Below are 24,528 nucleotides of genomic sequence, written 5' to 3'. Positions count from 1 at the left end.
CATCCTCTGCTCCAGAGCTCGTCTCAGAGATTTTGCCTGGGAGGAGAAGCAGACCATGAAACAGTTCCTCATCTCTTCTCAAAACAACTGACTTCATTTGAAACACAGTGTGTAGAACTTCAAAATTACAGGTGCTCTCAAGAACAGTAGTTGTGTTGAAAGGCAATTGGGGAAAGACTGTATTTAGTCAACCTACAGCCTAGACTGCTGGATGGTCTGCAGGAGAGAACCAAAAGAATAAGACGACCTATGGTCACAACAAATATCAAATCAAGGATCTCAGAAGCTGTTCCCTCAAAGGAGCCATAATTGGTTTGGATTAATTTATAGAGCAATTTATGCCCCAGGTCACTGTTGAAAAACAACAGAGCAATTAGTGGAATTTAACATCTGAGTGTGGTAAGGGAAAAGAGAGCCCTACTGATATCACTGTAAGTCTGGTAACTGTGGACATATCCAAAGATGCACCTCCCTGAGGAGTGACCTCAGAGGATTAACACTGTGGGTATTGGGGTGGCAGAATAGAGGTCACTTTAAAAAATCTAGCTAGTCACTAAAAAATAAAGCAGATATCAATAATAAATATCAGGAAGTGGGGTGAGGGAACAGTAACTGGATTTGCTTACAATATATTGTTGGATTTGTCCTGTTTCCAACAAAAAAATTGTAAAACATGCAGAGAAATAAATTATGACCCAAACACTGGGGGGAAAGCAGGCCACACAAAAACTGCCTGTGCCTATAACAGACCAGATGTCAGATATAACAGAAAAAGACTCCAACGTAGCCATTTATAAGTGTGTTCACAGAACTAAAGGATAATGGTTGAAGATGTAAAGGAATGTATAGTGACAATTTTGCATTAAATAGAGAATACCAATATTAAATAGAAACTGTGAAAAAGAGCGAAATGGAAATTTTAGAATTATAAAGTACGGTAACTGAAGTTTAAAAAAAATTTATTATTATTTTTTTGCTATTATCTGGCAGGAAAAAGATTTAGGAAACTTGAACATAGCTCAGTAGAGATTATACAAACCAAAGAACAGAGAGAAAAAAAGATAAAAGTGAATAGTCTCAGAAAAATCTGGGACACCATCTAGCACACCAACATATGTATAAATGGGAATACTAGAAGAACTAGAGAGAGGGGTGAGGAACAGAAAAAAAAAAATTCAAAGAAATAATGGCAGAAAACATCCCAAATTTCTTGAAGAATGTAATCTACACATCCAGGAAACTCTGTGAACTCCCAAGTAAGAAAAATGCAAAAAGACCTATAAACTGACACATTGTAGTAAAAATGCTGAAAGTCAAAGAAAAGGAGAAAATCTTGAAAGCAGCAAGAGAAAACAGCTCTATAATGGAACCCTCCCTCAGGTTAACAGATGACTTCCTAGGAAAAAGTGGAGGCCAGGAAACAATTGGAAAATACACTCAATGTGTCCTTCAAAGAAGGAAACTGTCAACCAAGAATTCTATATTGTCTTTCTAAAATGAAAAGCAAAATATTTTACCAAATAGATAAAAACTGAATTTCTTACTGGCAGTCTTGCCTTACAAGGAATACTAAAAGAAAACCTAAGGCTGAAAGCAAATGACCCCAGATGGTAATTTGAACACATGCATGCATGCAAAAAAAAAAAAAAAAAAAAAAGCACTGATATAGGTAGATATGTAATTATAAAAAACAGTAGAAATGACTATTTTTCTCCTCATAACTGATTTAAAAAGCAAGTTATATGTATATAGTATAATGTTGGGTCTATAACATGGAATATATTTGCCAGTAACAGCACAAAAATGGTAGGTGGGAACAAAGCTTTATTGGGATATACAAATGACTACAGATGGTAAAGTAATAATCATAACCATGTGTTTGTAACATTTATAGATATATATAAAGAATACTATAAAAGAGGGAAGTGAATAGAATTATATATGAGTAATGTTTTATATGTCACTAGCATTATTCTAGTAAAAATCTGAAGCTGATTCTGATAAGTTTAAGGTTTCTATGGTAAATTTTTGAGCAACTACTGAAAATATAACAAAAAAAATAGTGGAAAATTGTGGAAGAGATTAAAGTTCTACATTAGAAAATGTTCACTTAATGCAGAAGAAAAGCACTACAGGAAGAATAATGGAACAAAAAAGACAAAACATACAGAAACAAAGTCGAATGGCACACATAAACCCAGTATGTCAATAATATTAAATATGAATGAATTAAACAGTCAAAAAGCAGATATCAAACTGGAATAAAAAACATGAGCTAGCTATATGCTGTCTACAGGACATACATTTTAGATTCAAAGATAGATATAAATTGAAAGTAAAAAGGGATAGCAAAAGATATATCATGCAAACAGCAACTACAAGAAAGCTGACCTGGTGGTACCAACAACAGACCAAATAGACTTCTACAAAAAGTTGCTAGAGACATTTTATGATAAAAGGGTCATTTTATCAGGAAAATAATAATTACAGTACCCAAATAAGTATAACAAAAATGGATAGAAATGAAGAGAGGAACAGATAATTCAACATTAGTAGTTGAAGACTTCAATATACTGCTTTCAGTAGTGTATAGCTAGACAGAATCACCAGGAAATAAGCACTATAAACCAGCTAGACCTAGAAGACATCTATAGAACAGTTACCCAGCAACAAGAGTAGAACACACATTCTCATATAGCATATGGAACATTCTCCAATTGTAGACCATAGGCTAGGTCATAAACCAATAAATTTTAAAAGGTTGAGATAATGCAAAGTATGTTCTGAGAATCGAATGGTGTGAAATTAGAAATCAATAATAGCAGGAAAATGTTTCGGAAACTCAAAAATATGTGAAAATAAAACAACACACTCCTAAATAACCAGTGGGTCGCAGAAGAAATCAAACAGGAAATCAGAAAACATTCTGAGGTAAATGAAAATAAAGATACAACATGCGGAAATTTATATGCAGTAGTAGCAGAGCTTAGATGCACACGTATAACTGTAAATGCCTATATTAAGAGAGAAGGAAGATCTCAAGTTAAAAACCAACCTTCCACCTGAAGACACTGGAAAAAGAGCAAACTAAACCTAGAAAATAATAAAAATTATAAAGTAATGCTATGAACAATGAACCCTCAAAAATGAAATTAAGAATACCGTTCCATTCACAGTAGCATCAAAAAGAATACTTGGAATAAATTTAACAAAGGAAATGTAAAACTTTTTTTTTTAATGTTTATTCATTTTTGAAAGAGACCGCATGACCTGGGGAGGGGCAGAGAGGGAGACACAGAAACTGAAGCAGGCTCCAGATTCTGAGCTCTCAGCGCAGAGCTTGACACAGGGCTCAAACTCACAAACCATGAGATCATGATCTGAGCCGAAGTCAGACGCTTAACCAGCTGAGCCACCCAGGCACCCCAAAATATTTTTGAAAGAAATTAAAGATAGTCTAAATATATAGAAAAATACCCCATGTTCATGGATTGAAAGACTCAGTGTTGTAAAGATGACATTACTCCCCAAACTGATCTACAAATTGAGCACAGTCCCACCTGACTCTTTGTAGAGATTGACAACCTGATTCTAAAATTCATATTTTGTAGTTGCAAGGAATCCAGAATAGGCAAAGCAATACTGCAAAAGGAGAAATTCAGAGGACTCACCCTTCCTGATTTCAGAGGGACTACAAAGCAACAGTGACCAAAGCATTTTACTGGTATAAAGATAGACATATAGAACATTGGAAAATAGGGGCACCTGGGTGGCTCAGTCGGTTGAGCATCGGACTTCAGCTCAGGTCATGATCTTACAGCTCATGAGTTCGAGCCCCGCGCCAGGCTCTGTGCTGATAGCTCAGAGCCTGGAGCATGCTTTTCAGATTCTGTGTCTGCCTCTCGCCCTGCCCCTAACCTACTCTCATTCTGTCTCTGTCTCTCTCAAAAATAAATAAACATTTAAAAAAATTCAAAACAAAACAATGGAATAGAATCGAGAATCCAGGTATAAACCCATACATCTGTGCTTAACTGATTTTCAACAAGGGTGCCAAGACCATTCAGTGGGGGAAAATAGTCTTTTTAAGAAATTGTGATGTGACAGCTGGAGAGCCACATACAAAGAATGAGGTTGAACTTCATACCACATATTAAAAAAAAAAACTCAAAAATCAAAGACCTAACTGTAAGAAGTAAAACTATAAGAAGACATAAGGGTAAATACTCATGATGTTGGATTTGACAAAAGATTCTCAAATATGACACCAAAAGCGCAAGCAACAAAAGGAAAAAATAGATGTTCTGCTTCATCAAAATTTAAAACTTTTGTGCTTCAAAGGACACTGTCAAGAAAGTGAAATGACAACCCACGGAATGAGAGAAAATGTATGTAAACCCTATGTCTGATAAGCAACTTGTATGTAGAGTATATAAGAACTTTTACATTATAGTTCAGTAAGATGACAACGAATAACCCAGGTTAAAAATGGACAAAGCATCTGAATAGACATTCCTCCAGAGGTTGTACAAATAGCCAATAAGCACATGAAAAGACGCCTGACATCATTAGTTATCCGGGAAATGCAAATCAAAACCACAATGAAATACCACTTCACACCCACTAGGATGGCTAGACTCAAAATGTCAGCATACTAAAAAAATCTTTGAATTTAAACACTTTTAAAAGGGTGAATTGTATGGGATGTGAATTATGTCTGAAGCTGTTTTATAAAATATATAGTCATGTTACATATTAATAATTTCTTGATATCAGATAGTAAAAACAAATTTCCAATTATCTCATAAATTTATTGTTGTTCATTTGTTTCAAATAAGATACTTCTGCACAGTGTGATTGATTCATAAAATCTTTTAAGTCTCTTTTAATCTACCAAGTTCCCTATTTTAGTTCCCTCTTTATGTCTTTTTTTTGCCTTGCTATTTATTAGTTTTAAAAAACAAGTTTTTTGTCCTATGGAGTTTCTCATAATCTAGATTTTGCTGTTTGCATTGCAGTGGTATAGTTTAACATGTTCCTGTCACCGCTGTATTTCTTGTGAATTGATAGTTGGGTTTAAAGTTTTGTTCAGTCTTTTTTACTGCCTTTGTCAAGTTGTAAACCATTGATCAATACCTCTTCATTTGGGGGTGGGGGTTGCAAAATGGTTATCTTATACTTCTGATATTCCTTCATTTATTAGCTGGAACATTTCTAAAGAGAAGCCTCCTTTCATATTGTTTGATTATCCAAAAATACCATTTGTATTGAAAAGCCAGGATAAATGCCTTATTCTTTCCTGTCTTTTAAAACCAGTTTTCAAAATAATTATTTGTTTCAATAGCATCTTTTAAAGGTGACAAATTAGCTTTGCTTTTGTTTCTAGTGTTAGATGAGCTCATGAATCTAAACCTGTTTCATGTGTTTATTAAAGAAGCTATCTTTAAAAGCCTCTTTGCTGTCTGTTAAGATGTTCCAGGTAGACATTTACTGGCCCAGAAATGCAATCAGCCATTTCTCTAAAGAGCCATGATTCTTTTTAGTGGGAAATGGAATTTGGAAGCCAGTCTAGGTGCTAGAGGTATTCATTATGTGTTCATACTGATACTTTTAATTCAAATTTAAGATTTTATAAATTCTAATTGCAACTTTTTATTTACCTTCAACCCTTGATAATAAATACGTATACAGTACTATATACATAGCCAGACCAGATAGAAATACATACATATAGATACAGTACTATATATATAGCCAGACCAGATAGAAATAAAATCTATCCATTCACATATTTCAAAGACTCTTCTGTGTATATTATGCTAGATACTAGACAGGATCAAAAAATAAATTAGATACCATAAAGTGTTTTCACTAAATCCTTTTGTTCTGCCTGCCCCAAGCTTCTCACAGCTTGCCTTCACATTCTTTCTTACATGTTCTTTAGATGTCTTTAGTTCTAACAAAATCAATAGAATGAGATTCATCAGTGACTTACATAGGTCCAGCCCTAACCTCTTCCCTGAACTCCAGATCAGAATGGGCAATTTCATATATAAATTTATACAAATATTCCTCTCAAAAGTTTTTCAAATTTAGTATGTCTAAAACCAAAATATTCTTTCTGTTCATCATTAATCCCTACCAAAACCATTCTTTTTTCATTCTCTATCTTGTTTGGTGAAAACACCATCCGCTCAGTCACCCCCATGTCGGAGACCTAGAGTCAGATTCTTCTCTCCTAGCTACTCCCCTACCTGATCCCTGATAGGAAATCATGCCTAGGTCGTTTTGCCTCCCAAATATTCCTTAGATGTATTTTCTCTATCCTCGGTGCTTTATTTTATCATATACTGTTAACGATAGCTACCCTCTGAATTGCCATCAGAATAACCAAAAAAAATGTAGATATAGCTATACTACTCCCCAATGGCTACTCATACCTATTGAATAAGATCTCATTAGGTCCTTAGCAGTGGCATAAACAAACATAAGTGCCTTGAGCAAAGCAATATCCCAAGTCTCAATTTCCTCTGTAAAATCGGATTATCATTTTACGTCATATGTGATAACATGTTTTTAAAGCTCCTACTGTTAACATCTGCTACAGAGTAGTCAGTCGCCTGGTATAGACAACTTCATATATTTCCAGCTGGATATTCCTTTTCTTAGAGGCATCTTAAAATCAGTGTCCCTTTCCATAACCTTCTTTCTTTGATTGGTTTTAATTAGGATATAGGATTGAAATGAAATTATCTCAGTTCAGTTTTCACATAATGAAAACCTTGTTAGTATCATTGGGAGAGGTAGTGTCCAGTTTTAAATGTGTCAATATTTAAACATGCAAATTCTTATTAAATATTAAGTTTTCCCATCTTCCCAAATTAGTTTCAAGATTAGCAGTCTTCATCACTTTTTCTTTTATCATTTTAGGCAGCCATCTCACTTTATGCTAAGAGCTATTCCATTTTAATCTCAAATCCTCTGATAATTTTTATTAGCCAATCTCTAAATCAAAATATAATTCAAGATATGATCTGTGTCATAAATAGAGTAGACATGAAATTTGATCTCCATTTCACTTCTGACTTTTTCTGGAGGTAATAATAGTAACTAACATGTATTGGATGCTTACTTAATACCAGAAATTGTGCTAATTTAATCCTCTTGACTGTCTTGGAAGTGTGATTTCCATTATTCCTTTTACATAGGAGCAAACAAGAATAGACAGATGAAGTAACTTGACTGAGATTTAATTCCTTACTTATAATTGGAAGAGTCAGCATTCAAAACCTAAGATTTGTCTAACTTAAACCTTTTTTTTTTCTACAACTAGGCTATATACCTTATTTGTCAAAAACATTTCAACCCAACTGCAAAATGACCACATAGGATTTAGCAGCTACTGCTTACTGCTTTCATAAGCATGTATGCTATTCATCAGGGATTTGGAATAAAAGGGAGGGGTGGGCAGGAAGGAAACTATTTCTGAATTACTAGTTCAAATTGCAAACTATTACACAAATAGATTTTATTACTTTTAAGTGCTGCATGAATTCTACATTAGTATAAATTGGAATTAAGTAATATTTTATTCAAGAATTTTGAATGAGCTCTTAATCTATAACTACATACATATTCATATACACACGGGAAAATGAGAAGTTTCTTTAAAAGAATTACGTAATTGATAAAAATTTCAGGTTATACTCTCTGGCTTCCAAAGTATCCATATTATGGATGACTTTTTCAAATAGTGTAGTTTCATCATAAGTTTTGTCACAATATATGATATTGCAGTATCTCCAAAATATGTTAGTCCATGTCATTTTTTTATTATAGAATTTATCATGCGACTCAGTTTCCACAGACATGTATTGGGAGATGCATATCATAAATGCATGGTATACAAGGCATTTCCCAGTCTAATCTTCATCTTCCTCTCTTCCCATACAGCTAGCTATATCAGGCTTTGTAGTTTATATGTGTAACCATTACATTGAACAAGCATAACTTGTGGAAGCTACTCATAATCCATTTTATTTTTGTCTTCCATTGTCCATTTAAGTGTATTCTGTGGTGTTAAGTTCTTCCTTCGGCTCCTTGAAGGGCAAGTCTTTTCTGGTTACTTTCAGGAATTGACTATTTTCAAGAACTAATAAACTTAACTCAGAGTTAAAGGATTCCCTCCTTTCCCACCTCAGTTGTACCATAGGCCTATAGTGAAAAGTGAGGTTTGTTTGGCTTCCTTTTTCTTTCGGTTTTTCTCCTCTTTGTCCTTTTATTCCTCTTCATTTGCTAACTGTGGTTTCTGGCCTCTTCAGGTTGAGAGAGGCAAGGGTTGAGTAAGAATAAAAGATCTTTAATAGTAATAAAAGCAGCAGCAGCAACTAATATTTAATACAACATTTATTTTCTGCTAGGTACTGTACATATATTAGACCAGTTAATCCTCAGAAATCTCTGAGGTGTATTCTGTTAGCCCTTTTTTTTACTGTTGAAGAAGTTAAAAGCACAGGTTAGTGACTTGCCTAAGGTCACCAGCCTACTGAACATAAAGGCAGTGCCAGGATGCAAACCCAGCACTCTGGCTCCATAGTCCCTTCTCAACCACTCTACTGTGTTGTTTTTATATACTGTTGGGAGATGATAAGCATACTTCCTAGTCTTGGCCAGACTTTAAATCAGACTTCTACCCTTTAGATTTTTTTCGAGTGTGACATACATTTTCCATAGACCGAAGACAAAGAGCAAACATGTCTCAACCCGTTTGCCTTGCAGAAGAGTAGGAGGGAGTAGGATGGGGTTTGGAACTCAAAGCACACTGATGACTGTCTGCAAAAATCCTTTTGTAACATTTAACTCTTTGAACATTGTAGGTGAATATAACTCAAAGTTGAAAGACTGTTTTCTACTACCTTATTGCATAGGTGGACTTGCATCTCACTTTGGCCAGCAGTATCTGAGGCCTCTACCCAAACCAAGATTGAAATGGTTTCATTTTAAGACCCCTGTGCACATGCTCTCCAAATGCCATTTAATTCCCTGCCTTCGACATCTTTGTTCATGCAGATAGTCCCTGGATTAAGACTATGTCACTTGCTCTGAAGGCATGTGCTTTCCTCCCTGAACCACATGATCCCAATCAAACCAAGCACTCTTTATAAGCCAGGCTTTTAAAGAAACCAGTTTACTATAGTTCAGCAAATCAAAGAAAAACTTTATATATAGTCCTCCCATTTTCTTTCTCTCCATTTCATTCCTATGAGAGAAATCAGCAAGTATGTTAAACGGTGGTTTGCTTAGACCAGTTTTAGCTGCTTAGTTGTGTCGTGGTTATTTGACTTTGGGAATGGTGTATAAAGTAGATTTGTATTTGAACTCATCTTTGATAATGGTCAGATAATTACTTCAGTGGCCTTGCCTGGCTATCTTGACAAAGGGCTTTATGACTTTTATCCTTTCTGTTATCAGACAAGAAAGAGTCTCAGATTGAACCTTTTGTCTTCCCATGTTAGAATATTCAGTGGCCTTATATTTATTCAACTGGAAAGCTTTAGGTTTTTTCTTTTCTTTTTTCTCCTTCACATACACATTTATCTGCATAGAACATTCAAAGGGATGTTTATGGGATTGTTTCATGTTTGAACTGACATTGCCTTCTGCATGCTCACATTTTTTAAAAAATTTTTATTTTAACTCCAGTATAGTTGACATACAGTGTTATATTAGTGTCATGTGCATGCTCACATTTAGAATGTCATACGGTGCCCATTAACAGTTTGCCAATACAATGCATAGATTGCACAGGGAGGCACATCATGATGGTGAGCAGTCATTGAGATCACTGTGTGATCCCATGATAGCCTGGAACTCCTTTCAAATGCTTTATCACCTGGAAGAATTCTACTTTCATTAGGCCCTATCCTCAGTGATGCCTCTTCTACCTTGTACATTCAGAATTATTTCATTTGTTGCTTTCACTCGTGTATGCTGCACACCTTTTGTACCTTGGTTAGGAACATGTCTTTTTCATGAGGCCTGTAAGCTTGAGGTCAAAGACAGTGTTTTATTTGTACTTGTGTACCACCCTTCACATAATAAAGTGTCTCACATCTCTTGAATCCACTATTAAGGTTTGAATAATGTGAATAAAATTGGTTATATTTTGACTATTAGAATCCTGATTCAGTCTTACTAATACTTGTGCCCAAAACAAGGGAGGTAAAAATAGTAAAGTTATGCTCAGTTATAATCCTACCATACCTGCCATATTGTGTACAGTTCTGAAAACCACTTTTTTTTTTTTTTCCTGACAGAGAGAGAGCTGGGGAGGGACAGAGGGAGAGAAAATCTTAAGCGGGCTTCATGCCCAGCACAGAGCCCAACGCAGGGCTTGATCCCATGACCCTGGGGTTATGACTTGAGCTGAAATCAAGAGTTGGACGCTCAACCGACTGAGCCACCCAGACACCCCCCTGGGAACCAGTCTTAAAGGAACATTAAAAAGTGAAGATTGTTGACAGCAAAGAGAGCAAGCAAATTTTAAGGAGCATTTAAAGGGACTAGGGATCTTTGAAGAAGAGAAATCATAGGAAAGAATGGAATGTGATTGCCATCTTCATTTTTGAAGGCTTTTTCAAGGGGAAGGAAAAAGTAGACCTACCCTGTATGACTTCGTAGTTTTAACCAAGAGTACCTGAAACCCTGGTTTTGTAGCAGTATGCTGGAGTTTTTTGGTTTTTTTTTTTGGTTTTTTTTTTTTTTAAGAAAAATTTTTTTAATGTGCAAAAAAAAAAAAAATAAAACCAGAGGGAATAAATATCTCCTACCAATAAATATTCCTATACTCCATACTCCTATACTCCTATACTCCAATAAATACCAATAAATACTCCTACCAATGATTCCTTTGAAGATGATGAACATTCCATTTGAATATGATACATTATTCTGTATACAGTTTCAGAAGGATCTGTATACAGTTCCTTTAGGGAACTCATGAATCTCAGGTTAAGACCTCATGTTCTCTTGCGTTGTGTGTGTGGCATAGATACAAATACTCTTTCATCACGTTTTTCACTAAATATATAATAATAACTACTATTGAGTGTTCACTCTATGTCAGTAATTGTGCATTCATTTAATACTCAGAAGCAAACATTTTTTCAGGTCCATTAAAGATTCATCATCTGTAGCATCTTTTAAAATTGATGGTTGTATTTTTGAAGCATTTGAAATCTTCTTTTACCTAGAGACAACTTACAATAAGTATTTCTCCAAATTGGCTTTGTTTTGCATTTATTTCAGTACTAACAGTAAAAAAAAAAAAAAAAAAAAAGTTATTTATCACAGATAAAATGACTGATGTACATTGTTGATATTTTTTTACCCTGGGAAAGTACAGTGATCTAAGAGTCAAAGGATCCAGATCGTCGCTTTGGTTGTCATTCATTGGTCACATAACTTTTCTGAGCATTAGCTTTCTTATCTTTACTAAGGGGATAATATAAGCCTTCCTGACTTCACATAGAGGGTGTAAAAAGAGGTTAGGGAGAAAGTGCTGTAAAAACTGAAGCATTATTAGATGTGCTAATTTAAAACTATTTGAGAATATCAGTTTTTTGTATTTTTAGTAAATAAATGTGAAATCTTGTCAAGGCAAAACTAACTTCTTTTTTTAAGGGAAAATCCAATCAACTGATTGATTTCTAACCATTTTTTAAAATAAATTTACTTCCAGAAAGTTTGTTTCATTGTATTGGTAATATAAATAAATTATTAATGTATTAGTAATATAAATAATACAACAATAATAACTGGTTTCATTTGTTGAGCATTCACAAAGTGCCAAATGCTGTGCTAACCACAGTATATATTGTTTCATTTAATCCTGAAATAACCGTGGAGGAATTGTTGAGGAAAGAATCCAGACCTATCACATTCTAAAATTTGAAGTCTTAACCACCTACATTTATTCACTTTATAGCCTAAGAGAGGCAGTATATATATAGCATCGATGTTAAGAGGGTAAGCTGTGGAACCAGCCTGTCTGGATTTGAATCCTGGCTCTGCCACTTAATAACTTTCTGACTTTAGCAAGATAGTTAACCTTTTTCTGTTAAACAGGGGTAATGATGTACTTCTTGACAGAGAGATGACAATCAACTAAATTATCAAATGTGAAGCATTTAGAACAGTGTCTGACATATAGAAAACACTCTTTAATTGTCTTATATACAAACTATTATTATTTAAAACTATCCAGCTCCTTTAAACATTAGCTCACAGACTCCACTGATAGGAGAGTTTGGGGGAATGTTAGAGAAAATAATATATTCTCTACCTTGAACTTTCTCACTACCATCCTTCAGCTTTTTTATTTAACACAGTGGCTACATGAAAATAAAGTAAGCCACCTTCTATTTCAACCACTAAACTATCAATTAATGCTTATTTTATGTATTTTTTAGGACATTTCTGATTCATTTGCATCCTTGAAGAGCATCTGTAGAAGAGGAAGGAAAAGATGGGTGTGAAAACATTTACTCATAGCTCCTCTTCCCACAGCCAGGAAATGCTTGGAAAGCTAAATATGCTGCGAAATGATGGACATTTTTGTGATATCACTATTCGTGTCCAGGACAAAATCTTCCGGGCACATAAGGTGGTACTAGCAGCTTGCAGTGATTTCTTTCGCACCAAACTTGTAGGCCAAGCAGAGGATGAGAACAAGAATGTGTTGGATTTGCATCATGTTACAGTAACTGGCTTTATACCCCTTTTAGAATATGCGTACACAGCCACTCTGTCAATTAACACAGAAAATATCATTGATGTTCTAGCTGCAGCCAGCTATATGCAAATGTTCAGTGTTGCTAGCACCTGCTCAGAGTTCATGAAATCAAGCATTTTATGGAATACACCCAACAGCCAATCAGAAAAGGGTCTAGATGCTGGACAAGAAAATAACTCAAACTGCAATTTTACTTCCCGAGATGGAAGTATTTCTCCTGTGTCTTCAGAGTGCAGTGTGGTAGAAAGAACCATTCCTGTCTGCCGAGAATCCCGGAGAAAGCGCAAAAGCTACATTGTTATGTCTCCTGAAAGTCCTGTGAAGTGTAGCACGCAAACAAGTTCTCCCCAGGTATTGAATTCTTCAGCTTCCTACTCAGAAAATAGAAATCAACCAGTTGACTCTTCTTTAGCTTTTCCCTGGACTTTTCCTTTTGGAATTGATCGAAGGATTCAGCCTGATAAGTCTAAACAGGTAGAAAATACCCGGACTTTAGAATTACCCGGCCCATCTGAGACAGGTAGAAGAATGGCTGATTATGTGACTTGTGAGAGCACAAAAACTGCCTTGCCACTGGGTACCGAAGAAGATGTCCGGGTCAAAGTAGAAAGGTTAAGTGATGAGGAAGTCCATGAGGAGGTGTCTCAGCCTGTCAGTGCATCTCAGAGCTCACTGAGTGATCAGCAGACAGTGCCGGGAAGCGAACAAGTCCAAGAAGACCTTCTGATTAGTCCACAGTCTTCCTCTATAGGTATAATGTCTTCTGTGTGTTTCATGATGTTTTTCTGTGTTTTTCAAGTCAATATGAGCATTTTTAAGTATCTTTTAGATCAAAGTTTTGCGCTGGATCCTATAGGAAACATTAAAAAGAATAAAACATGATAACTGGATTTTTTTAGATGCTATTAGTACTTTTTTTTTTTTTTTTTACAAGTTATGGATTGGGAACGAGAGAGAATAGTTAAACGATTTCTGATGAGATAAAGGCAGATTATGTTACATATGAATTGTGAATTATTTTCAGTGCAAAATATACCAGTTTTTAAAAATCCAGTTAGTGTTTTATTCTTTCTCAAAATATTTACTGAAAACTTACCATGTGCCAAACGTTGGGGATACATGATAAAAAAGACATAGTCTCTGCAACTGAGGATTTAATAGTCTAATTGAGAAAGCAGATGTGTAAATCTAGCACTAGGCTGGAGATCTGAACAAAGTGTTAAGGCTTCACCACAAAAAGAGCAAGTTAACACTAATTATTCGAGATGTATTTTAGTTAGTAAGTACAAGTTTGCCCAGGAAAGGGAATGACATTTCTTTGAAAATGAATAAAAGCACAGAGGTGTGGAAGACCTTTGCATGTTTGGTGAGTGGCAAATTCAGTGCAAAATAATGTGAATAAAGTATGGAAGCCTTCAAGTATTGGAAATAATGAGAGAAGACAAAATGAGCAGTTGAGCATATTGTGAAGAGTCTAAACACAAGTTTCAGTTAGGATTGCATTCAACTGCAGATAACAGATCCCTTCAAAGTGGCTTAGACCAAACAGGATTTTATTTTTATCCCATAAAGTGTTCAGAAGTAGGAAGTCCAGGACTGGTATGGTGGCTTTACAGTGTAATCATTGGCCTAGGTTCCTTGTATATTTGTATCCCTTGTATATTTATAATCCACCATCCTTAGTTGGCCAGTTTCATCGATAAATTTATTGCTTCATGGTTACATGATGTTTGCTTCATCTTTAGCCTCATATTCTAGTAAGGGGCAGTGCTTGTGTCAGAAAAGCACAGATGTTCCCAGAAATCCCTAAAAAGCTTCTGCCAGATTATGTCATGTGGTCTTCCCTAGCTATAAGGGAATTTGAGAAGATGTATATTCAGTGGGTATATAACTGCCTCAAACAAAATTGGAGAATGCATATTGTGTGCAACTAGCAGTGTCTGTCACAGCTAGGCCATTTAAGTTTGAATTTTATCCTAGTGGTAATAAGGAGTCTACCTTAAAGGGAATAAAAATAACACATTTACAGATAGTTGGGAAAATTAATTTAGTATTGGTATGCAGTGGAGGTTGACTAGACAGAGACAGTCTCAGAAACCAGTTACACTAGTTGTTTTTGTATGAATGAAGATGCTTAGAGTAAAACTATAAAGATAATGGATATTAAGAGATTGAGAGACTTCATAAAGGGAGAATCATTACTACCTGATGATGTTGAATATAGGGATTGAGGGAATGGGAAAGGTTAGAGACCTCTAGGTGACTAGAAAAATAGTGATAACATTTTGTGTTCATTGATTTTTGTCATAATTTTTCATATTATCTAAATAGAAATGTCTTATTGTAATTAATCTTTTACAGTTACTTTTTCTTAGTGAATGGTACAAAAAATATTGGTAATTATATAATGGGTAGGAGTCTGTGAAATTCAGTTACTATGACTTGAAAATCATTGGAAGAAGGTGGGAACCTAGTTTTAAGAATAAGTCAACAAGGTCAATTTGGTTAATTATGCTTGGGTGATGGTCCAAGTAACGTTATGCTACAAAGCAGTTGAAAAAGGAAGATTGGTGAAATCAAGACTGAAGATTTCCAGTTTCGGTTTTTTGTTTTTGTTTTCTTTTTTAACTTTTTGTTTTTAATGTTTATTTTTGAGAGAGAGTGACATACAGAGTATGAACAGGGGAGGGGCAGGGAGAGAGGGAGACACAGAATCCGAAGCAGGCTCCAGGCTCCAGGCTCCGAACTGTCAGCACAGAGCTGGATGTGGGGCTCAAACCCATGAATCACGAGATCATGACCCTAGCTGAAGTCACACTTAACTAACTGAGCCACCCAAGCGCCCCTGAGTCTTTTTCTTTTAGCAGTGACCGAATGAATCTCAAGGAAAAAATATATATAAGAGCTAAAACCAAAGGACTGATCCTTAAGAAATAGCTGTCTTCAGGGAGAAAAGAAAAGCCAATAAAAAATAATAAAGAGGATTTCTCCAAAAGGTTGCTGTATTAACTTTGTTGATTTCTTGAATTTTGACCCACTCTATGAATTTCCCAGTGTTGCCACAACAAAGTGTACCACAACTGGATTATTTTAAACAATAGAAGTTTATTCTTTCGTAGTTCAGAAGTCTGAAATCAAGGTGTCAGCAAGGCCGTGCTCCTTTGAAGGCTGTAGAGGATTCTTTTCTTGCCTCTTTCCAACTTCTGGCAGTTACTAGTACTTGCTTTTCTTCAACTTGTAGTTGCATCCCCCTGATTTATACCTGTCTTCATGTGCCTTCCTTGTGTTTTTGGCACCAAATCTCCCTTACCTTACAAAGACACCATTTCTTGTATCAGGGCCCCCCTACTCAGGATGACCTTGTCTAACTTGATTACATCTGCAAAGACCCTATTTCCAAATAGGGTCACATTCCTAGGTATCGGGGGTTAGGACTTGAATATATCTTTTTTAGGGAGACACAGTTCTACCCACAGCACCAATTAAAGATCATATTCCTGAATTTGGATCAAGTCATATTTTTCTTTTCTTTCTTTTTTTTTTTTTTAATTTTAAATCCAGTATAATTATCATATAGTGTTATATTGTTTCAGGGGTACAATATAGTGATTCACCAATCCGTACATTACATGGTGCTCATCATGATACGTGTACCCTATTTTTGAGAGAGAGAGCAGAAGCAGGGAAGGGGCAGAGGGAGAGAAGAAGATGCAGAATCTGAGACAGACTCCAGGCTCTGAGCTGTCAGCACAGAGCCCGACAGGGGGCTCAAACTCGAGAATGATGAGGTCATGACCTGAGCTGAAGTCGGACACCCAACCGACTGAGCCACCCAGGCGCCTCGGGTGATATGTGTACTCTTAATTCCCTTTACCTATTTCACTCAAACTACCCCTCCACCTTCCCCGTGGTAACATCAGTTCTCTATATTTAAGAGTGTTTTCGGTTTTCTTTTTTTTTCCTTTGTTTTGTTTCTTAAATTCCACATATGAGTGAAATCATATGGTATTTCTCTTTCTCTGACTTATTTCACTTAGCATTTTACCCTCTAGGTCCATCCATGTTATTCCAGATGGTGGGATTTCATTCTTTTTTTAATGGCTGAGCAGTATTGATTGCTTTGTGTGTGTATATGTGTACACACATATACACACACTACATCTTTATCCATTCATCTGTTGATGGACATGAGTCAAGATAGTTTTGAAGGGTTCAAGTGAACACACATTCAGTAATGTATTTGATGGCAGGAGATGTTAGCTATATGTTCATATGAGTTTTTGTTAAATTACTAGTCTTTAATCCTCAACATTTTCTGAATAATTAACTATTTAATGAATATTACCGTTTTTAAGTATATGTATTTACTTAGCAGGGGAGGGGCAGAGGGGGATAGTAGAGAGAATCCCAAGCAGGTTCCATGCTGTCAGTGCAGAGCCTGACACGGGGATTGATCCCATGAATCAGGAGATCATGGCCTGGGCCAAAATCAAGAGTAAGACATTCAACCAACTGAACCACCCAGGTGTACCTGAATATTACTGTTTTAATCATTTATCTGAGAACTTAGAAACCAAATATTAATCTTAATATCTTGCTAACTAGGCATGTGAAATAGTCTGATTTTATCACTCTCAAGTATATCTAATCAGTTCAGATTTTGCCTTTCTATCTTACTAACATGATTAAGAGAAGTTAGGAACTTCAGTAGAATATACTTATCAGTTATATAATTTACTTCCAATATATACTCTCAAAGATATAGACTCTATTTTAAAGCTGACATGTGAGTAACTATGATCTGAATATCATGTAGTCAAATAATCTAAAAGCTGTTTTCCTTGCCTTCACAGTAAATGTAGTAATCACTCTCAATTAACCTATCTTAACTTCAAATCTATACAATAAAACAAAGCCTTACAGTAAAGTTAAATTGCTATAGTAGGCAGTCAAAATATGTGGGCAGAAATGTCCATCGATGGATAAAGAAGATGTGGTGTGTGTGTGTGTGTGTGTATATATATATATATATATATATATATATATATATATATACTCGGCAGTCAAAAAGAATGAAATCTTGCATCCACGTGGATGGAACTGGAGGGTATTACGCTAAGTGAAATTAGAGAAAGACAAATATCATATGACTTCACTCATATGAGGAATTTAAGATACTAAACAGATGAACATAAGGGAAGCAAAAAGAATATAAAAACAGGGAGGGGGACAAAACAGAAGAGACTCTTAAATATGGAGAACAAACAGAGGGTTGTTGGAGGGGTTGTGGGAGGTGGGGTGCGCTAAATGGCTAAAGGGCATTAAGGAATCTACTCCTGAAATCATTGTTACACTGTATGCTAACTAACTCGGATATAAATCAAATAATAAATAAGTTAAAAAATTAAAAAAAAAATAAAGTATGTAGGCAGGAGTAAGGAAAAATGTTTATAGTACTTTTTTTTCCATCCTCCGTAAGAATACTTCATAAGAGTATTTACTTTTACTTACTAATTTATTTAAAGAAGCTATCTGAAAGTAGTTTGTCTTTCCTAGGGACTGGGAATATAATATTTAATACATCCATTATTACAAAATTCTGAAGTAATAATTTGATTATTCATGAAATTAATCCATATAGGATTTTACTTGTTCTTTTAAGTTCCTTTTATTGCCAGTTGCACAGCATAGGGTTGTAAAATCGGACATCCCCAGTTTAGAGAATCAATAAATACAGCAATAAAAGAGAAAAAAGACTACTAAATTTAGGTTGAGTCCTGGTACTCAAAAAGGTGGTCATCAATATCTGGTACAGTTTAAGAAAAATATAAGTGAGAAAGAATTCATAATATGGCTTTTTAATTATTTGTCTTGAAGTATCATCTTTATGTATCAAAGACAAAATAAATAGTACTAGAAAGTCCACAGTTTGCTATGTTAAAGGAATTCAGTTTTTCCTAAATTTTAAAATCTGCCATTAAAAGTAAAGTGATTGTTACAGGGGTCAGAATATTGAGAGGTAATGTGACATTTTTCTCAGCAGTAGTGAATAAATAATTAGTTTGAAGTGGGCAGCTAGAATTACAGGTAGAATTACAACACTGAACATATAGAGAAGTCGTATAACTAATGATTAAAAATTAGAATTTGGAGTCAGACAGATCTAGATTCTGTTACTGGTTTCTGCCACTTAGTAGATGTGTGACTTTGAGCAAGTCATTTAACCTCACTGAGTTTCCATAACTGTAAGGTAAGGATAGTAATACCTGTCTATTAAGTATGTCAGTGCCTTCCAACAAAAGACCACCAGGAACATACCGTAGTTGAACAGTTTGATGTGGTAGTTTTAAAATCTGAAAATCCCTAACAGTTACCCCAGATACACAAGGTAAATTAGTGTGCAGCAGGCACCTGTAAACCCTATGTTCACATAAGAAGTAGTATCCTAGTGGTGGGAGTTTGGGGAACATAAATATCATTCATTACAACAGAAGTGAGTCAGTTTTATGTCCCTTAAAATGGACAAATTCCTTGGGGCTCCTGGGTGGCTCAGTCGGTTAAGCGTCCAGCGTCAGCTCAGGTCATGATCTCACAGCTCATGAGTTCGAGCCCCACATCGGGCTCTGTGCTGACAGCTCAGAGCGTGGATGGAGCCTGCTTTGGATTCTGTGTCTCACTCTCTCTGCCCCTCCCTGGTGAGGAGTTTGGGCTAATATAAGTATCATTCATTATGACAGAAGTGAGTCAGTTTTATGTTCCTTAAAATGGACAAATTCCTTAGCTAAAGTTAAAACAGTTTCTGCAAACTAGGCTGAAGTGTCTCCGAAGAGAACAAGCTCTGACTATCAGAAACAGGATAGCCCCAGTATTAGTGTCTTTCTGATTGAATAGGCCTTGATGATGGGATTGTAATGACATCAGCAGAAGCATTTTGATGATGTCAGATCAAGGAACATTTTTTTCACAAGGCTCAGAGCTGAGATATAATATGATACAATGGGCCATTAAAAGAGAAGCTACCTTCTGACATATTTAAAGGAATATTAAATTTTTTCAGATGAGACAGAGGATAATGGATTCAGTGATCTGTTAAATTTAAAATAGTAGCTAAAGGGGCACCTAGGTGGCTCAGTTCGTTAAGCGTCCGACTTTGGCTGAGGTCATGATCTCATGGTTTGTGAATTCAAGCCCCGCACTGGGCTCTGTGCTTGCTGTCAGTGCAGAGCCTGCTTCAGATCCTCTGCCCCCCCCTCCCCCCCCAACTCTGGACCTCCCTCACCCGTGATCTTTTTTTCTCCCAAAAAAATAAATAAATAAACTTAAAAAAAAGAGTAGCTCTGGTCCGGAAAAACCTATGAGTTTTGTTTTTCCTTAAGTGACAAAATGAGATCTTAGGGAGTCAAAAACAATAGGATAAAGATGAGAAATCACATTAGTTGTAATAGACAGGACTGGTGGTGATTAGTAATAAAGGGATAGATAGAAAAGACTACTGAAGAATCAGAAAATTAATCTTGGAAAAAGCTGTTCATTTTTGAAGTCTGTATCTTCTGGAGAATCCCTCAGAAGGAACGGATGTATAGTAGTTTGAAGGATGTGATGTATGTCGTTCTAAGTTAGGAAATGTGAATCTACTGAACAACACCTTGAAATTTTACTGCTAAATCAGTTGTTAATACCTTATCAATTCCTTTCTACGTGATACTCAGTGACAAATTTTCTCTGGTGGCATCTTTTCCAGAAGAACAAAACTCCACAGATTTTAAATCATTCAGAAGCTTCTTTGGTGAATGTTTTCAAAATGCAGCTCGTACTTGTTTGTGATAAGTTGCAAATCTCTTAAAGTATTCATTCATATCAGCTGGGCAAAGGTTAGAACCTAAGATTTAAACTGAAATTCCCACTTGTAAAAGGTAGTCTGTTATTAACTCCTAAGGAGATAACTTGTGGGTCCAAAAGAGGATTTATCTTACTGCTATCAAGGCTCTTCTGCTATCAAGTATTACCATACTTAGGGCTGTGGAAGTTTGAGGTTTTTTAAGTGCTTTGATGATTATAGTTTTAGAATCCATTTACTCCCTTGTTTTGTTTTGTTTTGAAGTAAGAAAACAGTAAACATGGTATTCAATTTTTTTAGCATTCCACTTGTGGGGTTCTTTGCCCCGTTTTTTTGGTCTGTTAAAACTTTTAATTTAGACCAGGGATATTTTCTTTTATTATTAATATTCAGGTATAATTGACGTACAGCATTATATAATCATGTGATATTTGCATGTATTGCAAAGTGATCACTGCAGTATGTTTAGTTAACATCTCACCACACATAGTTACATAATTTTTTCTCTTGTGATGAGAACTTTTAAGACCTCTCTTAAGCAATTTTCAGATGCACAATGTAGTATTAACTATACTCACCATGCTGTACGTTACCTCCCCATGACTTAATTATTTTATACTGGAAATGTATACCTTTTGACCACCTTTACCTATTTCTCCCACCCTGCCAACCCTCTGCTTCTGGCAAGCATCATCTTTTCTCTTCTCTGTTAATTATGAGCTCAGTTTGTTTAAATTCCACATATAAGTGAGCCTGGTGGCTCAGTTGGTTAACTGTCCAACTCTTGATTACAGCTCAGGTCATGATCTGACAGCGCAGAGCCTGCTTGGGATTCTCTCTCTCCCTGTCTACTCTTTACCTACTCCTTCTATCTTTCTCTCTCAATAAAAACATTTAAAAAAATATAAGTGAGATCATACAGTATTTGTCTTCCTCTGATTTCACATAGCATAATGCTGTGTCCATGTTGTCACAAATGACAAGATTTCTTTTTTTTTTGACTGCTTAATATTTGTTCTCCTCATTTTTCTTGAAGTTTGTGGATGATAAGGACAGTGGAGAGTATGAGTAAGATATAAAATTTATGGAATTCTTCAATAATAATACCAGTGAATGTGTGGTCCCGTTACTAGAGAATAAATTGGGATTTCCCCACTCAGGAATACAAAATCTAGTAATTTTTCCCCACCGTTACAGCATAGCTCTTTAGCATTGTAAGCCTCAGTCTGCCCTAAAAATAAACAATAACCAGAACAAATTGATTGCTCATTTGGAGGTATTTAAAAGTGTACTTCATTGTTTGGTCTGTAGCCATGCTTTTTTTCTTTTTTTTTTTTTTTAAAGGAACAGGACATCTGTATTTTTTTTTTTTAATGTTTGTTTTGAGAGAGTGAGTGAGCAAGCAGAGGAGGTGCAGAGAGAGAGAAAGACAGAGGATCCCCAGCAGTCTCCGTGCTGTCAGCACAGCCTGATTCAGGGCTCGAACTCACAGACCGTGCGATCATAACCTGAGCTGAAACCAAGAGTCGGACACTTAACCAACTGAGCCACCCAGGTGCCCTGGTCTATATCCAGGTTTTACCAGGGTTGTGTCAGTGACAGCAAAGGCACACATTGGAAATATCCACGGCAGTACCTTTTAAAATCCCTACTCCAGTGTTGCATAGTGTTGATGCATCTCAAGTGAACAGTCTTGTTTATGTCAGAAGCTCCCCCCAAAATGGCCACTTGCAGCTCCAAATTGTCATTGGTAGAATTGTGTCAGCTGAGAGATAAGTGTACTAGTTGGTGTTACAGAGAAGAAACATAAAGGAAGCAGATGTTTGACCTAGAAGAGATGGCAGTTTTGGATTGAGACAACCCGTTGAGAATTATGATGGTCCATAAGAATAATGCTTGTGTAACTTTTTATTTCAGGGCTTGGCTAAAGGACAGTTGTCATTGATCAGGAACCAGACAAAACCTGATTCTGGGCATATGAAAGTAAGCAGAGCAGTGTTCAGGGAAACAAAGACAAAATTGAAAAAATATTTATATGGTTTTCCCTTTTTAAAACCTCTTCATTGAAAAAAGTTTTCTTTTCACTGAAATACAAACTTACAAAGGGGCACCTGGGTGACACAGTAGCTAAGTGTCCAACTCTTGATCTCAGCTCAGGTCTCTATCTCAGGGTCGTGAGTTCAAGCCCTGCATTAGGCTCCATGCTAGGTGTGAAGCCTACTTAAAACAAGAGAAAAAGAAAGACAACTTACATATAAAATTCACCCAGGAAAGTGTATACTTCAGTGGCTGTTAGTATATTCACAAAGTTGTGCAACCACCCCCCACAGTCTAAGTTTATAACGTTTTATTTTATTTTACTTTATTTTATCATTTTATTTTATTTATTTTGTTTTTGTTTTTGTTTTTTTTAATGACGGTCTCCGCAGTGCGCCTGTGCACCACGAAGCCGCCTCATTTTATTTTATTTTTGAGAGAGAGAGAGCACAAGCAGAAGGGGGACAGAGAGAGAGAGAGAGCATGAGAGAATCTGAAGCAGGCTCCAGGCTCCAAGCTGTCAGCTCAGAACCAGAAGCAGGGCTCAAACCCATGAACCATGAGATCATGACCTGAGCTGAAGTCAGATGCTTAATGACTGAGTCACCCAGGCGCCCCCCCCCCAAGTTTATAACATTTTCATCACCCTAAAAAGAAACCCTGTTAAGCCATATAACTCTTAGCCGTGACTCCCTCCTAGTCTCACCCTAGCCCTAGGCAAATGCAAATACACTTTGTAGATTTGCCTATTCTAGGTATTTCATATAAATGGGATCGTGCAATATGTGGTCTTTTCTGACTGGCTTCTGTCACTTTCTGTAATATTTTTGGGGTTTTTTGGGTTTTTTTTTTGTCTTTTTTTATGTTTATTTTTGAAAGTGAGTGCATGAGTGAGAGAGGGGACAGAGTATCCTAAGCAGGCTCCTTGCTGACAGCAGAGAGCCCGATGTCGGCCTCAAACTCATGAACCATTAGATCATGCATGACCTGAGCCAAAGTCAGACTGAGCCATCCAGGCAGGTGCCCCTATATTTTCAGGGTTCATCTATGTCATACCTCTTAGAGGTATCTTACTGATACCTGTTTTAAGAGGAAACATTTACTAGATGTATCTTATACTGCATTTTAGTTCTTTTTGACCAGCATTTTAAGCAAACTCTTGACAATGCTAGAATCAGTCCAGAGCAGAGTGGGTTTTATTTCCACCTCACCAAGACTGCACTACCTCCTAGAAGTAGTGTAATCTGATTGTGAGGAGCAAATGTCAGATCAGTCTTCCTGACTTGCCCTAGTCACAACCTCCAGTCTTTTTTTGCAGGTCTTTGCCTGTAACCTTTAATATTGCCAGCACTCTGAATAACTGCAGAATACTACTATAAAGTAGATTTTTCTGTGTGTGTCCATGGTGATCAGGTCCAAATACTGGGAATTTTCCAGTTTTTATCCTAGGACAGATTGAAATGTTAATGTTTAGTTCCCTTTTCTTTAAGGAAAAAGTGAGAATGGGGAAATATTGACAAGTGAACGTTTCTTAAACAGAATCAACAATATCAGGTCTCCTAAGCTGTATTAAAAACAAATCAAAAAGGGATACCTGGGTGGTCGACTTCCACTCAGGTCATGATCTCTGGGTTCATGAGTTTTGAGCCCCACATCAGGCTTGCTGCTGTCAGCGCTGTTGCTCTGTGTCCCCTGTCTCCCTCTCTCTCTGCCCCTCCCCCACTTATACATGCACGCTCTCTCAAAAATAAATCTTAAAAAAAATCAGAAGGATTTGGAATAAGTTGGATAAGTAGGCATAAGGAAAAGCATAAACGTCTTTGATAGTAAGGGAAAGAGAAAAAGACAAGGCAGGCACTGG

The 24,528-nt window shown here is 36.2% G+C and overlaps 1 protein-coding gene across 2 annotated transcripts in view; it reads left to right on the top strand.

The window, feature by feature from the left end:
• Positions 1-24,528, top strand: part of ZBTB44 (zinc finger and BTB domain containing 44) — a 63,893-nt gene that overhangs the window by 26,182 nt on the left and 13,183 nt on the right. For both annotated transcript variants that reach the window (XM_047070101.1, XM_047070102.1), the window contains exon 2: positions 12,471-13,544. In XM_047070101.1, the coding sequence (XP_046926057.1) occupies positions 12,527-13,544 (1,018 nt within the window). In that variant the 5' untranslated portion in view covers positions 12,471-12,526. The remainder of the gene's footprint in view (positions 1-12,470; positions 13,545-24,528) is intronic.

Source organism: Lynx rufus, unplaced genomic scaffold (genome assembly GCF_022079265.1).
Source record: "Lynx rufus isolate CCGP_SWC_20201006 ecotype Redwood Valley unplaced genomic scaffold, mLynRuf1.p SCAF_9, whole genome shotgun sequence".
Taxonomy (NCBI): domain Eukaryota; kingdom Metazoa; phylum Chordata; class Mammalia; order Carnivora; family Felidae; genus Lynx; species Lynx rufus.
Note: the sequence above shows the minus strand (reverse complement) of the source record. Positions and strands in the feature narration are given on the sequence as shown.